General features: G+C 38.2%; 2 protein-coding genes across 5 annotated transcripts in view; one reads left to right on the top strand and one right to left on the bottom strand.

Annotated features, from left to right (window-relative positions):
* Window positions 1-87: 87 nt before the first annotated feature.
* Window positions 88-3,365, top strand: LOC133529414 (zinc finger protein 239-like). 2 transcript variants are annotated; one of them, XM_061867122.1, is made up of 3 exons: window positions 91-546; window positions 980-1,141; window positions 2,400-3,365. In XM_061867122.1, exons 1-3 carry the CDS (start codon window positions 420-422, stop codon window positions 3,269-3,271), a joined length of 1,161 nt encoding a protein of 386 aa, XP_061723106.1. In that variant the 5' UTR covers window positions 91-419; the 3' UTR covers window positions 3,272-3,365. The 2 variants fall into 2 exon arrangements, with proteins under 2 accessions (XP_061723107.1, XP_061723106.1); XM_061867123.1 differs by lacking the exon at window positions 2,400-3,365 and having other exon boundaries at window positions 88-546; window positions 980-2,274.
* A 2,457-nt stretch (window positions 3,366-5,822) lies between these two features.
* LOC133529043 (gustatory receptor for sugar taste 43a-like) overlaps window positions 5,823-15,467 on the bottom strand; it is a 66,014-nt gene continuing 56,369 nt past the window's right edge. For 2 of the 3 annotated variants that reach the window (XM_061866646.1, XM_061866644.1), the window contains 5 exons: window positions 11,864-12,019; window positions 10,815-10,958; window positions 10,227-10,412; window positions 9,518-9,627; window positions 5,823-8,918 (listed from right to left, as the gene is read on the bottom strand). In XM_061866646.1, the coding sequence (XP_061722630.1) occupies window positions 8,679-8,918; window positions 9,518-9,627; window positions 10,227-10,412; window positions 10,815-10,958; window positions 11,864-12,019 (836 nt within the window). In that variant the 3' untranslated portion in view covers window positions 5,823-8,678. The remainder of the gene's footprint in view (window positions 8,919-9,517; window positions 9,628-10,226; window positions 10,413-10,814; window positions 10,959-11,863; window positions 12,020-15,467) is intronic. The other variant, XM_061866645.1, reaches the window with a different exon arrangement.

The following is a 15,467-nucleotide window of genomic DNA, read 5'->3' as shown; positions in this document are numbered from 1 at the left end:
AGACAAAGACAAAACCACTGAGTAATGATACTGCAAAACCGGTATTTCGTCAATTTGGCCTTTTGTTTCCATTCGTTAATTATAGTTAGTAATGTCAACATTATGTCAACGTCAGAGATGTGAATGTGAAATATGTTATCGATCTCCTTCTTTTCGTCTTCGTAATCTAAATAAAAGAGCATATATTATAATCACTACGTTATAATCTAAATCTTCGCGAAAGTAAACAAAACCCTCAGAGAACCTCAACTTGGGGTAATAAGAGTCCTCGCTATTGTATTATCTTCGGGAGACCGTATTTAAAGTATTTCGGGCTGTAAATCAGTTTTGAATGTTATCGATCGCCACAGTCTTCCGTTATACAAAAATGTAGTATTCTCGTAACCGGACTGCATATATAAGGAAAGGAAATCCTCGGTATGTCACTAGAAACAGTACAAGTAAAGAAGGAGTCTGAGTGGGACGGCGACGACGAGGCGCGACTGAACACGAACAATGAGGAGAACAACGAGACAACAGAGCCACAACTGGAAAATAAGGACCAAGGTTTGCATTGTGGTACTTAAATTATTATAAAAACATTTTAAAGAGTCCGCAGCAAGCTCGTTTCTCCATACAAACGTAGGAGAAACCATGTTAAGCTATCATTTTAAAACGACTAGCTAGATTGCTCTGAAACGTTGTACTTACAATATGATATCCATGCTTGTAATTATTTTGTCCATTTATCTTTGTTTTCCCTCATTATGTGGCCAGCCCATCTCCACTTTTGTTGCTTGATCACTGATGATGGGGTTTATGATATTAATGTACTGGATTATACAGAAATGAACTGGTTTATTAGAAAACACAATCCCTCTAAAGAGGGCGCCACTGGACGGTTGGTGCAGTCTTAACCAACACTAGGTTACTCTCAAACTTTCGGTTTCTGTTGAATTTTTCATTTTTTTTAAATATTTTTTGTTATTGTTCTTTACAGTGAAATATGATATAGAAGCAGTATTTGTAAAGCAGGAGCCTGTTTGTGAAAACACAGAGATTTTTGGTTGCGACCAACCAGCCTCAAAGGTGTGTGACGTTGAGGTGAAGTCAGAGCTGGTGTGTGAAGAGCAGCAGTCAGGTTCCGAAGGACTTCCTCGTGGTGAGTAACAATAAAAGACAGTTATCTCATTATAATAGCAGTTGCAATGATTGCAAAATAGCAAGAGCTTACTGTTAACAGACTATTTTATGAAAGTGTTCTGCTATTTCAAAATAACACTTTATTGGTGTTTTCTTCATGGCGGTTCAACCTTCACCACGTCCAATAAGGTCGCATACAGTTTCAAAATCGAATTAAAATAAAGTAATAAGTAATAACAAATGTAATAAAAACCATTCATCATGAAATATATTCTGCTATACAATATTCATAATAAATGTTTTGGGATGACTCCACCTTTAATCTTCAACACCAGATGGCCACATTCCACGTGTTGCCTCCCTGTCACACTTACTTACAAATTAACAAGTGCGTCAGAGAGGCAACATATCAAACGTAGTTCGCGGTAGGCTCTCTGTTTCTAACGTTTTTCGGATCCATCACACGCGGCACGCTCTGCCTCCATCGGCATTTCAACTAAATATGCACAATAACTTTTTTAAATTCTCCTAATTCTTGATTTTACAGTTATTAAGTTTTGAGAGCATGTCTAACCACACAAAATAGTCTCTTGAGTACATTTAAATCCGAATAACTTGGGGGGCCATTAATTTGGCAAGAAATAAGTTAATTATTGTAGTTTTTAAAGTCAAAGATACCAAAGAGATAGTTGGGCCAAAACACTTTTCAATGCCTAATAAATATTGTGGACAAATTTTGTTTCAAGAGACAAATTAGTTACTAAAAGATAACATTCTATTACTTTTTTATATTCATTTAGAATATTCATAATGTTTTCTATAATTGTCTATCATCGCTGCAGCAAAGTTTTCATGATAAATATATTATTTTTACCGATATTAAAAAATATATATCTTATTAGAAAAAGAAACTGCAGAAAGAGCATTGGTTAGTGGTAAACAACAAGAAACTTCTGGAGCCCAAGTATTTTAAATAAATCTTTAGGCCAAAATGGTAACGCAGTGGCAATAATAACAGAGTTATTAAATGTTATGTATTAAATTGTAAGTTAATTGTATTATATTTCAAAATAAGTGTAATTGATTTGAATTTGAAAAGAGACTAGTTTTTAGGCATTAAAAAGTATTTTGGCCCAGTTAATGTGAATACGGTAACAAGTAACCGTCATCAATCATCATCAAGAACAACATGACTTAATTGAAGTCTACTCCTAGTTACTAAAATCTTGGTACGGATAAATAGAAATCAATTTTTATTCAATGCAATTTGGTTTCAGTCGCACTGGAGAGTAACAAAAGTGCCACCAAGCAGCTGGCCGACCCATTACCTACGGGTAATGAGCAACCCAAGAAACAGATGTTGCCACAAGTACAACATGCACCACAAACAAAAAAACCTTATTCCTGCAACATATGTGATAGACAATTCACACTATTAGGGACTTTAAGGGTGCATCAACGAACACACACTGGGGAGAAGCCGTACTCCTGCATAATATGTAAAAAGAAGTTTACACAAATGACTTCTATGAAACGTCATGAACTCATCCATAGTGGTGACAAGCCACACGTTTGTGAAATATGTAACAGACAGTTCACGCAAATGAGTCATTTTAAACGTCATAAACGAATCCACACTGGAGAAAAACCATATTCTTGTGATATTTGTAAGAAACAATTTACAGAATCTGGCACTTTGAATAAACATAAATTAACTCACACCGGAGAAAAGCCGCATTCATGTAAAATATGTAATAAGGTATTCACGCAATTGGCAAATTTAAAGATGCACGAAAAAACACATACAGATATAAAAGATTTTTCGTGCGAGATATGTTTTAGAAAGTTTAGGGTTCTAAATCATTTAAAGGTCCATATGGTAACTCATACGGTAAAAAAAGACCATTCATGTGACATGTGTGAAAAGAAATTTGCTAGGTTGGCAAATTTAATGGAACATCAAAAACTTCACATGAAGGCAGATCTGTACAAATGTGACATATGTGGAAAAAACTATTCGCAAAAGGGCACTTTGAATAGACATAAAGTAATCCATCAAGGTAAGAAATCATTCTCCTGCGATATATGTAATAGACGGTACACTGAAAAAAGTACATTATTGAAACATAAGTTAAATACCCACCTCTAACCAGGTAGTAGGTGCATCTTAAAAATAATGGCGGGGTGGCTTAAAATTTTGTCAGATTGGTTTCTTTGCCCAACAACATAGATAAAGAAAACTTGCGTGACACACAGGCATAATAAATATTTAAAAAAACGGGTCACTCAGGTATTGGGTCTGCGCCAGTCCATCAACGCGAGCTCCTGACGACACTCTTCGGTACGAAGTGAAACATGTCGAGCGTTTTTAGACTTAAAACACTTTTCGACTTAAAAGTGATCCGTTTTTTAATATATTTAACACAGGTAAAGGTTTATAATCTAACCGGTTAGACTTGATTTTTGATAATGTAAATCAGATTAAATAAATATTTATTAATTTTAGTATTTTTACAAGCTTTTATTTAACTTGCCCTGTTAGTATGTATGGGACAAATCTTGCAAGTTAAATTGACCCACTTCCCAGATTCCAATGAAGCTGAAAATTTGCATACATATGTAAGTCGGGTGACAATGCAATATTATGGTACCATCAAGCTGATCTGATGATGGAGACAGGAGGTAGCCATAGGAACTCTGTAATAAAACAACGCAACCTAATTGTGTTTTGGGGTTTTTAGAATTGTCTCGATGAGTATTAGTTGCCTGTGGAAAGAAAAGTACAGTCAGCGATAAAAGCTTGTACCAAAAATGAAATTTTTGCCAAAAACTAATTTTTTTGTTGTAATTATTGCAATAATGTTCTCTTTTCACTAAACTGTAGTTATGGGAAGGACGGAAATGATCAAGGCCTATCCCCCACATCAACTCTAATGGGAAATTGTGGTAACAATGAAACAACTATATTTTATAAGATTTTCACTGTATTTCATGAAATGTTTTCATATGTGGGTCGACATTGTTTCCGTTGGCTTGATTCTGACCACGATGTCACGCTTGTATTTTCGTCTTCTATCAAATAAAAAAAAGTCGAGTGCTATCGGATGTCTTTTTAGCTGTAGATTATATTCTTTTTTTTTAACTAAGTAAATTTCGTCTCATACAAAAAGCTACACTCCGTCACATACTTTGGGGACAAAAAACAAGACAATGAAAACAATTTTGACCCATGTAACGGTCACGTTTGAAAATATCGATACGGACAAAGTGCCAAAAATATTTATACACTACCTTAATATATGGGCAGTAAGGTCGTGTATACATATTTTTGGCACTATTTTCGTATCGATATTTTCAGACTTGACTATACAGCTTTATAAATATACTTATTAATTAATAACGCGATTGTCACTGATGCGGATTCACACGCCACTTCGATGTGTGATCGAGACAGCGCTGTGCAAGTATATCGATGACCCGCTCACACACCTAAGCGGCGTGCGACCGTTTCCATGGTGACGACCGTCTAAGGGTTAATTTACCTCAACAATTACGTTATTCTCAGAATAGACACAACGAAATGCTTTAGATTGTAGAAAAATAATTCTTATAGTTTTTACATAAATGTAGTTATGTACACATAGTTTTAAAACTACATACCCACTATAAATGGAAATAATTCATATAGTGGGTATGCACTTTTTCAGCTTGCTGTACTTGGAATCAAAAGTCCGTTTAAACCTACTTCAAAAAATAGGCGGATATGAATTTGCGTGGACCTAGTTTTTGCGTTTTTATGCATACTTTACCGATTTCTCGAAGTCGATAATATTGCAATATACGTGAAATTATTATGAGAGAACAGTTGTCAAGGTAATCATACAAAAATACTATTTATTTTAGGTAATATATGAAATATATAAATATATTTAATTAGGTACTCAAAAATACATTTAATACTGATTTAACATGTTGGACCAAGTTATTCGTTTAATTGACACAACATTTTATTTCATACATTATAGCTTTATTTATTATAGTAACTGCATGCACAGAGGTCCGCACCGCAGCCCAAAACACCGGTGGCGGCGCGCCGGCATTTGTACCCGGTGCGGCGGAACGCCGCCGGCGCGCGTGAAGGTCATTGTTTTAAGGATATCTCAAAATATGCGTAGAAATATTGTCTTTGCGTTCGTAAGAACAAGTTACGAAATACTGCGTTACTCGCGCTTAACCCTTTTCCAGGCATAATACGAATTATCGACTACTTACGCGCCATTAGAATTTCAACTTTAGCATTCCTATTTAAGGTTCAAATAAGATTACACTTTTAGGAAATGTTACTTGTCTTCAAATGAATCATCAAAGCTGGATTAATTGGAATATATTTGGATTTTTTGGGAAAACCTTGTAGATTGGTGCGGCCTGGAAAAGGGTTAAAAGAAGCACGTTGGTAGTAGATTTTTCGTACAACATCAAAGGCCTGCAAAGTGACCTTGAAGACGAGTCGCGCGCCGCGCTTCTTTGAACTTTCCAAATTTAGTGTGACATTTTTGAGATCGACGTGATTTTTTTGACGACCCGGCGGCGGCGGCGCGCCGGCGTGACCTCTTATATGTACTAAGACGCCTAAAATAGTGCAAAATATTGTAGATGGAAATTTGACAGTAGATGGCGCTACAGGCGGATTGTCTAATTTTAGTGCTTGACAATTTTTTACTTACCTACCGCATAATATAATATATTCTATTATACATTTTATGTATTTTCTTATTAAACCACATGTATATTTTGAAATAATGACTGTAAATATAGGAACTTGAACGAAAAAATCGTTTTATTTTATGACTAGATTAGCATACAACTCTTATTATGTACACTACTATATGTAGTCTAGTAGGTTATACTTACTTAGTGTAAGGCCTGAGTGGACGCTTGAGTTGGGCGTGCAGCGGGGCGGGGCGTGCGGCGTGCATGTTAAACAAATGCAAACGTAAAGGAGCGGCCTTAGTGCACGCTGCTCACGTCACTTGTGAGCCCGACGCCACGCTGCACGCCCCGCCCAGCGAGCGTCCACTCGGGCCTTACACTTATACGTTTGACTAGATGTATCTGATATATATAATATACACATGTATATTTTATATTACAGGATTTATATACGTTCCGTTTCTTACATATAGATTAGCTTTTTTACTTATAGCTTTTATTTGACTTGCCTTGTTAGTATGAATAGTATGTATGTTCATTTGTTAGTATGGGTCAAATCTTGGAAGCTAAATTGGACCCACTTCCCGTTTTTGCATACATATGTATGATTAAGAAATTGGATGACAATACAATATTTGTATTTTGGTCCATGAACAAATCTATTCGTCCCCTTTTCAAAACTATTATTAAACATAGCCTGGTTTTTCGGGGCATTAGGTGCTAGTTCTAGTGATTAATTAAATATTGACTTAAGATGCGTGGCGTCGGGCTCACAAGTGACGTGAGCAGCGTGCACTAAGGCCGCTCCTATACGTTTGCATTTGTTATCAAGATCAAAGAGAATTTGAAATAGAGATGTATTGTGTATTGTCAAAGAAAACTTTGTACCGATGTAAATTTACTGCCATCTTTCGATAAATAATTTGAACTTTTAGATTTGACTTTGATCCTTATTATTTTACTGATACTACTGGCCTTAGCGTCTATTTCAGACGTTCTATGGTGCAATGTCTAGAGACATTACACCGCCTGGGACAGATTCAAGGAAAACGCAGGGATGCCCTGCACCTGCGCAACCCTCTCGACCTCACTGGCCGGACCCACAGGAAAGGCAAGCCAATATACATAGCATTTTACTGATATGAGTTAAACATCAACAAGTGGCGCCATCTAATAGATCAAAGGCCAAAGGTATAGCAGCATCGTTTCGAGCGATGGCGTCATAACCTTTAGGTAGTGCCCGGTAAGATGGCGCCACTTTTCGATATTTAACAAATTTAAAACATATCAGTGAATGAATAAGGATCAAAGTCAAATGACATTCTAAAAGTTTTAAATGTGTCGAAAGATGGCAGTAAATTTACGTCGCTACAAAGTTTTCTTTGACAATACACCTCTATTTCAAATTATCTTTGTCAATATCGATAGCAAGCAATTTTTAAATCATAATAACAAATATTACCTATGATTCGGTCAAGTTATTTTCTAATGAATGGGAAAGACACTCAAATTATATCCAGCTTAAAACGAATGTAGTATGATACCTTGAGGTACGAGTATAGTGCTTTACGCACACTAGCGTTCCTCCCCTCCCCCTGACGCAATCCCCCCTTTTAGCATGAAATATGTCCCGAATATGTTTCGAATTATTGATAGATATAATCACATACAGCAAAGAATACGCTAGCAGTTACATATAAACGACGTGTGTTGTATGCGTGGCTTCTTACAGTGCGATAACTATACCTACAGGTCAGTCAATTTTAACTGTCATATCTTTGGAACTGTATTAAAATAACTAAATACGTAGTTACTGCGCCGATCACCTGCAACAAAAATGAGACATTAACCCCCTTATTCATAAACGTGTACTAAAGTTACGATGCCGCTAATAATCGTTTGTCCCTTTCCGACGTATTGGTATGATGGAAAGGGACAAACGATTATTAGCGGCATCGTGACTTTAGTACACGTTTATGAATAAGGGGGTATACTAATCTATGCATTCAACCAAACAATAAATGCGCATCTTAAGAGAATTAAAATATTTTAGGACGAATGGATCAAATATTTATAACAAACTATTGAGAATTTTATTAAAATTTAATTATGTATTTAAAAAATTGGAGAGAATAATAATTATTGGTTAGGCGTGGAAATCCCCTGCGGGTAGTAGGTGTCGGAGTGCAGCAAGAGCCTCCGGGATAGCAGCTCCAGCAGAAAGATCACCTCTACTTCATGGTGATTCAGATTGAGAAAAAACTAAAATCCCTGAATATCTTGCCACTGACGATCCAGGACTGTCCTGGTGTCTCCGTCCAATCAAAATTAAAAATGGGAAAGAGGCAAGAATGGACGGCTACATGAGTTTTACAAAAACGTGTCTTACATGTGTGACGCAGAGAAGGATCTAAAAACTCTGAATAGATAGATAGATAAATCATTTATTTGGCAGCTGCAAAAACACACAATATAAAGTTTAAATCATCATAAAGAACACAAATTATTACAGGAACAAAATGAAAATAGCACAAAAGAAAATTGAGACAACAAAATAGGCATAATTAATAAACAATAAAATAAAATAAAAGTACCTACCTACATACTGTGTGCGTTGCAGCAGGACAAAAGGGTCACGGCTCAGTGATACTCTTCACTCTTTATTTTTTTTTTATTTGTCTGTCAATATCTCGCCATCGACAACCTATGGCAGAAGGCCCTGGTGCGTAGCCCGAAACTGAATGGAAATGGGAAAGAGAAAGCAAAGGAGTTTTATAGAAGCGACCAGCGGCTCCAACATGACATTACCAGCAACGCCATTAATATCTTGCCTTCGACAACGCAGGTCAGACGGTCTTCGTACAAGGATGAAAAGAAGAAAAAAGGAAGGTTGAGAAGAAGAAAGGAATAAGTCTACGTCTTACAGAAGCGACCAGCGGGCGGTCCAGCGTGGCCATCCCCAGCGGGGAGTAGTTGACGGAGCGCAGCAAGAGCTGCCGGGAGAACAGCTCCAGCCGCGAGGGCAGTGCGCCGCCGGACGGCGCGTATGTCATCAGCTGGCAAACCAGCTGTTCGGTCCTTTTGCCCTGGAAGAAAAATTGGAAATTTTATAAACGTATACAATTCCATAGTGAGGTTACTACATAAAGAGGTTTCCTGTACATGTTGTCCAACTGGATACCAAAAACTAAATTCTACAAAATATTGAAATAACAAAGAGTATCTAAATTATCTCTGCTCTATAGTGACATTGTAGTCGGTGTTTAGTTTATCTTTGACTTCTTTTTTGTCTATGATTAAACGGATCAAACTATTAATAGTTGGCGCAGTCGGTAGGATTATAAACTGTAATGATCGCTGTTTTATTCCAATACTACAAACCAGTCATCTGTTACAGGTCCGCGCCAGCTTTTGTGAATCTCCGGCTATAATATCTAACGTCCTGGGGGCCTAGTCAAGATGACAATCGTTGATAGAAAACGTTAATCGTAACTTTAATAATGCATGGAAATAGTCACGCGAGTTTTCGTAGCATCTGTCATCCCGGTACATTTGTTCTATTCGTTCAGGATGTACCTACGTATGTCATCTTGGTATGGCCAGAGATTGAGATTTTCTAATATGGGGTATCCTAAGTTTTGGTAGCCACTTATCATTAGATAGGATATATGTTATAAATAGGTACTTCAGTAATGGTGTAGTGACATGGTTCAACCACGACGAACATGCGCAGCATGTGGGTGACGCACCACAGAAACTGGAGCACCAAGAAGTGGATTCGATTCGTAGATACAACTGAAAAAAGAAAAAACATTCTTATATTTCTAAGAATTTTCGTATAACATTTCATGCAAAATCGTTTGGCAGAGATGGTGTATGAGATTAACCTAAGCGTTTGAGAGGAAGTTTCACCAGTAAGAATTATGCTGCCCGTAGAACTTTACAGATATTCATACGGATCGTAGGTAACAAGAGAGCCGATGGCAAAACTGGGCTCGTAAAGGATATAAACAGGACTCCAATAATTGGCAATTATACCCCCTGAGAGAAATAGTTGGGAAATGAAAACTTGACACTCCAGCTCGCTTATTAAAGTTGTAGTCGTTTTAGGAATAGCATTTATGAAATACTATTACTTATTCTGTGGTATTTGTCTTCTACAAAGTGTATATTATGTTCTCAGTAGAGTCCTCAGATAAATCATAAGGGTAAAACATCTCGGATTTCCGAGAGATCTTCCCTAGGTCCTACTCAACGTCAGTTGAGGAGTTAGGCTGGTTGTATTAGCATACCCCTTACCCCCTTCACGCAAATATGGCGCCAGTCGCCGAGTTCTGGAAACCTGCCCGTGCCCGTGCTACAATACAATAGACTGTAATCCTGAATGGACTCACTGATCTCCATAATAAGGAAGTACGGCGTAACAATGAGATGCAGCAACGTAGACAGCAGTATAACTACGAGCGGGAGCCCATAGCTTCTGTCAATCCGCTGCACCACTTCACACAAGGAGCCGTGGAGCGCTGCCAACCGACGGATGGCCTCGCACGGGGGCACGATTAGACGAGGATCGCCGTTTACTGGAGAAAACAAGAATAAATAACATAAATGGCGTAGTATCTGTTGTTAAAGGAAATATGCTTGAGTCAAATTACAGTCCTGCAACTGTTAGAATGTAGATAGCCTCTATTTGACATATCTAGATTTAAGTTAGATTTAAAATGATTCGTCCCAAATTGCTGTTTAACTTTGGTTTTATAGCAATTTTATTTTCTGTACGGTAGTTACTTACTTGACTGGCTCAGTAACCCAAACAGGATTTTGGCCTCTGACACAAGAGAGCGCCACTCTGCCCTATCCTGCGTCACTTCGCGCCAGTTGGGTATTCCGAGGGCGGACATGTGTTTTAAGGCTTCGTCACTCCAGCGGCACAGCACGATCCTCTCCGTACTATTACTTATTCTGTGTTGAAGTCTACGCACCATTTTTCCTAATAATAACGGGATGGTCGGCCTGGGGCAGCGAGTCGACCAGCAAGCTGATGTTGCTGGCAGAGCGACGCGGGTCGGACGGAGCGACGCGGATCGCGAACATGTTCACGGGCGTTGGTTGTTCCAACTTCTCCACTGAAAAATAAAGGGAGACAAATTAGTATAAGGAAGAGACGCTTTCCACATAGATTTTCGTATGATACCGCCAATGATGCTGGTTGTCAATGTCATAGTGTGAGCTTGACAGCAATATTAATTATGCGCGTGCAATAGAGATGGATGATGTTGAGAGAGATGCAACAGGCGGGTCAATGTACGTCAATCTATGTGAAAGTGTTTGCTTTAGTAAACACATCTATGTCTATTATCTAATGTATGTGGCACCAATAACGAGACAGATACCATAAATCCTGTAAAATAAGTACTGGCAACATTTTACCAAAACATGAGTCATAGAGCTTCAAAATCAAAAATCTAATTATTCCATTGCATGTACGGAAGGTAGAGGCAAGGAAAAAATCTCCATATACCAAAAAGTGTCCGACAAAAAACCATAATTAGGTGGCGCTACAATACCTAGAATACTTGAGAAAAAAAATCTAATCATAGACAGCGCACTTCACTCCGTCAATAACGCCTAGGTTCTTAGCTACTCTAGCGCTACTCTGAAGAGATTTGGAACTATTATTTATAGCTGACAGCTGGACAATTCTGCCTAAGGAGTTTCTGTTCCTTGCCTCTACCTTCCATAATTGCATGGTTATGTGTTTACAAAGGTCTTAGGTAATAACAGGTTCATGTTCGCCATATCCTGCCTTACAAAGGCGTACAATATTTGGCTATATGTCTTATAAGTGTTATAATGCCTACTTACGCGGTATGGCGACGTGTCGTGCGTAAGCGCGATGGCCTCGTTGACTGCGCGAAACCGCGAGTGCACGGACAGCGCGGTGAACGCAAACTGTAACTCCAGCACCATCACCACGTACCACAGCAGATAGAAGGCGACGCAATTCGTCACTATATGTAATAATACTCACGCGGTATGGCGACGTGTCGTGCCGTAAGCGCGATAGCGTCGTTGACTGCACGGAACCGCGAACGCATGGACAGAGCGGTGAATGCAAACTGCAGCTCCAGCACCATCACCACGTACCACAGCAGGTAGAAGGCGATGTAGTTCGTCACTATGTCCCCTGAAAAAAAAAAAACAACTTTAAATTCCTTTAAAACATTCCAAATTCCTACCGCCTACTACACTTTGATCGTAGCCAAAAGGCCGAGAAGCGATAAATTCCTACCGCCTGCGGTCTTTCCTTACCGTTACGACATTTGTCAATGGCACTTTTATTTTTATTTCTTTGTAGCCGTATCGGACGACATGAAAACGCTCTCATCTTAGTCGTGATGCACTGCAGGTTGATGTGAAACCACTGTCTACATGGTTGGCCAAAGTCACGTTCGCCCAAAGCCTGGTTTCCTAAATTTGCCATCTACCTAAAAAAACTTGTATGGAAATCATCATCATCACCATCATCATGAGGACGGTGATGATTTCGATACAGGTTTGATAAATGCCTTGACCGTGATTCGAACCCAAGACCTCCTGCTTCAAAGATAGGGTCCACTTGATGACTATTATTGCCAGACCATAATAGCTAAAACAAAAACTACAGTCCAAGGGCCTATTTCTCGAATGGTATTAGTCTAATATTATTAGTGTGACAACACACTAATAATATTAGACTAATAACGTTCGAGAAATGGGCCCCTGGTCGGTCTATAACATGCATGACACGCAAGCTTTTAAAGTCGTCAAGGTCAAAATCAAAACATTTAATCATAATGGGTTTGAAAACACAATTGAAAAATGTAATTATAAAGCGTTTGTACGATAATAAGTGGTATTTCAAGGAGATACAATTAAGTAATTATAGATCCACGATTGACGTAGGCATCATCATATTGTCACGGTATTATGCATATATACTTAGCAAAAAAAACGTTTAGAAATACCACTTCATTTCATACAATTGTTATCACAGACAGGTACAGTCTCAGATATATCGGAGCGGCCGAGGTACTCAAAAATATCTGAACACTCACTGTAGCGCTTTGATAATAGAGACGTGTTGGAACCTTGGCCGCTTCAATATATCTAATGGTGACTGTACCTATTTATTACAAGCTTTTATTTAACTTGCCCTGTTAGTATGTATGGGACAAATCTTGCAAGTTAAATTTGACCCACTTCCCGGTTTCCGATGAAGCTGAAAGTTTGCATACATACGAGTATGTAAGTCGGGTGACAATGCAATATTATGGTACCATCAAGATGATCTGATGATGGAGATAGCCATAGGAACTCTGTGATAACACAATTGTGTTTGGGGTTTCTAGAATTGTCTCGATTAGTATTAGTTGCCTGTGGAAAAAAAGTACAGTAAGCGATAGAAGCTTGTACCAAAAATGAAATTTTTGCCAAAACTTATTATCATACATTTTCTATTTTTAGGTATGCTTTTTATTTTTCTTTCATCTTAGGCTATGATTTTATAATATCTTCTTCTTCCTCGCGTTGTCCCGGCATTTTGCCACGGCTCATGGGAGCCTGGTGTCCGCTTGACAACTAACCCCAAGATTTGGCGTAGGCACTAGTTTTTACGAAAGCGACTGCCATCTGACCTTCCAACCCCGAGGGTAAACTAGGCCTTGTTGGGATTAGTCCGGTTTCCTCACGATGTTTTCCTTCACCGAAAAGCGACTGGTAAATATCAAATGATATTTCGTACATAAGTTCCGAAAAACTCATTGGTACGAGCCGGGGTTTGAACCCGCGACCTCCGGATTGCAAGTCGCACGCTCGTACCGCTAGGCCACCAGGGATATGAAAGTAAAATACAAAAGGAGGAGGGTTCCCACTAGACAGTATCTAGCAGGGGCTTGTAGAGAATTCGTTTGAAATTCAGCTTGTTTGGGGCTTGTCTAATCGATAGAGGAAGCGCATTCCAAAGAAGGATTGCTTGAACAGCGAAAGAAGACGTGAGAAAACCAGCATGGTGAGGGAGAACGGCAGAGCGCAGCTCGCAGCCTGGGCGGGGGGTGATAAAGTTGAAGTTGCATTTGATATATTCTGGAGTGGAGGGCTCGAATAGGATAGAGAAGAGTGAGGAGAGTATTCGAAAGGAACGGCGCTGACATATCAGAAATTTATGTATTTGTATGCTTTTATCTGTAAAATGGACTTCCATATAGAAAAAAAAAATCCCAAAGAGCAACCCACGTTGCTTGGACAATGGCATGTTTGTGTTTGCTTTATAAACAAACTTCCAGCTTCTATAAAGATGTCTGTGGTCGTGTCTCTTCACTAACCATAGTGCACCAACACCGCCCTTGGTGGTAGATACCAATCTATTAATATTACGACCGCTGGATATATCGCTCGATTGATTAACGTACACAATTCGTCAATCTATTTTTGAATATTGTGGAGCATACGCTTGGCGTCGCAGAATATGTCTATTTTTACAATTTTGCCTAAAAACTTTAAAAATAAATACTATTTTGACATTTCTGCGCACATTTCGTAACTGTTCTATTTTAGGTACATACTTTCGTATTGCATCGCAGCCATAGTGTGTGTTTTAACTAATTTAATTTCAAGATATATTGTATGCTAGTTTAAGTTTTAATAGGCCACCAAACAAAGGAAAATAGGGGAAATAATTCGTGTATAAGCGAATTTTAGCATAGTTGTAGGTAAATGTGCCTTATACAATATACTGTAAGTACTGATGGATGTTTACGGGTCACCGTTTACGAGTTATTTATGAAAAACGAATAAAAGGGACCTTAGAGGTGATTTTAATTAACTTTCCCTCTTTAATATCTTTTAAAATATTGATCCTTGCAAAAAGTCTACTGAATAATTTTATTAGAAGTTTTTGTATAGATTATTTACGTTTAACAACTTTTTTTGCCATTGGCCACCGAATACGAAAATTTAGAAAACTTACCATAGAATTGATTTTAACTAACTTTCCAGCTAGATTTTTTAAAAATATGATCCTAGAGAAAAAAAATTAAAAAATCTTTCTTGTAGCTCATTTTATATAGATTATTTAAGTATTCGAAAATTGTTTGCTATGGGCCACCGTTTACGAGTTATTTTAGAAAAACTAAAAAAAGGGACCTTCAAGATAGACCAGTATGGGGTTCTTCAAAAAAGGAGTGTACAGGTGTTTAAAGGGTCGGCAACGCGCATGTAACACCTCAGGAGTTGCAGGCTTCTATAAGCTACGGTGACTGCTTACCATCCGGCGGGCCATATTTTTGTTCGCTACCGACGTAGTATAAGAAAAAGGAAGTATATTCGATTATAGGATGTTTTTCTCGGCTCCAAAATCAACCTTGTAGGTCCTGAAACCATATTTATTAATCTACGGGTATCATCGTTTCCGATTCTCACAGCCTTATTTCTGTGCACCTTTTATATCTTTGACGTCGAAACAGTGGGATTGGAATGACCAGAATAAAGCTTTATGTAAACAATACCGGATTATTCTTAGACGCAGTCACTGATTGATTAAACTCAAATGGGTTTTGTTGAAAGTTACGTGAAAACAACACGTAGGAAACAAAAAC

This window comes from Cydia pomonella, chromosome 20 (assembly GCF_033807575.1).
Source record: "Cydia pomonella isolate Wapato2018A chromosome 20, ilCydPomo1, whole genome shotgun sequence".
Lineage (NCBI taxonomy): Eukaryota > Metazoa > Arthropoda > Insecta > Lepidoptera > Tortricidae > Cydia > Cydia pomonella.
This window is presented reverse-complemented; position numbering and strand designations above follow the sequence as displayed.

Excerpts from the sequence above, each read along its gene's own strand:
- LOC133529414 (XM_061867122.1), top strand. The coding sequence starts at position 420 with ATGTCACTAGAAACAGTACAAGTAAAGAAGGAGTCTGAGTGGGACGGC. Across the intron at positions 547-979 it reads ACTGGAAAATAAGGACCAAG|TGAAATATGATATAGAAGCA; the intron begins GTTTGCATTGTG and ends TGTTCTTTACAG. Across the intron at positions 1,142-2,399 it reads TTCCGAAGGACTTCCTCGTG|TCGCACTGGAGAGTAACAAA; the intron begins GTGAGTAACAAT and ends ATTTGGTTTCAG.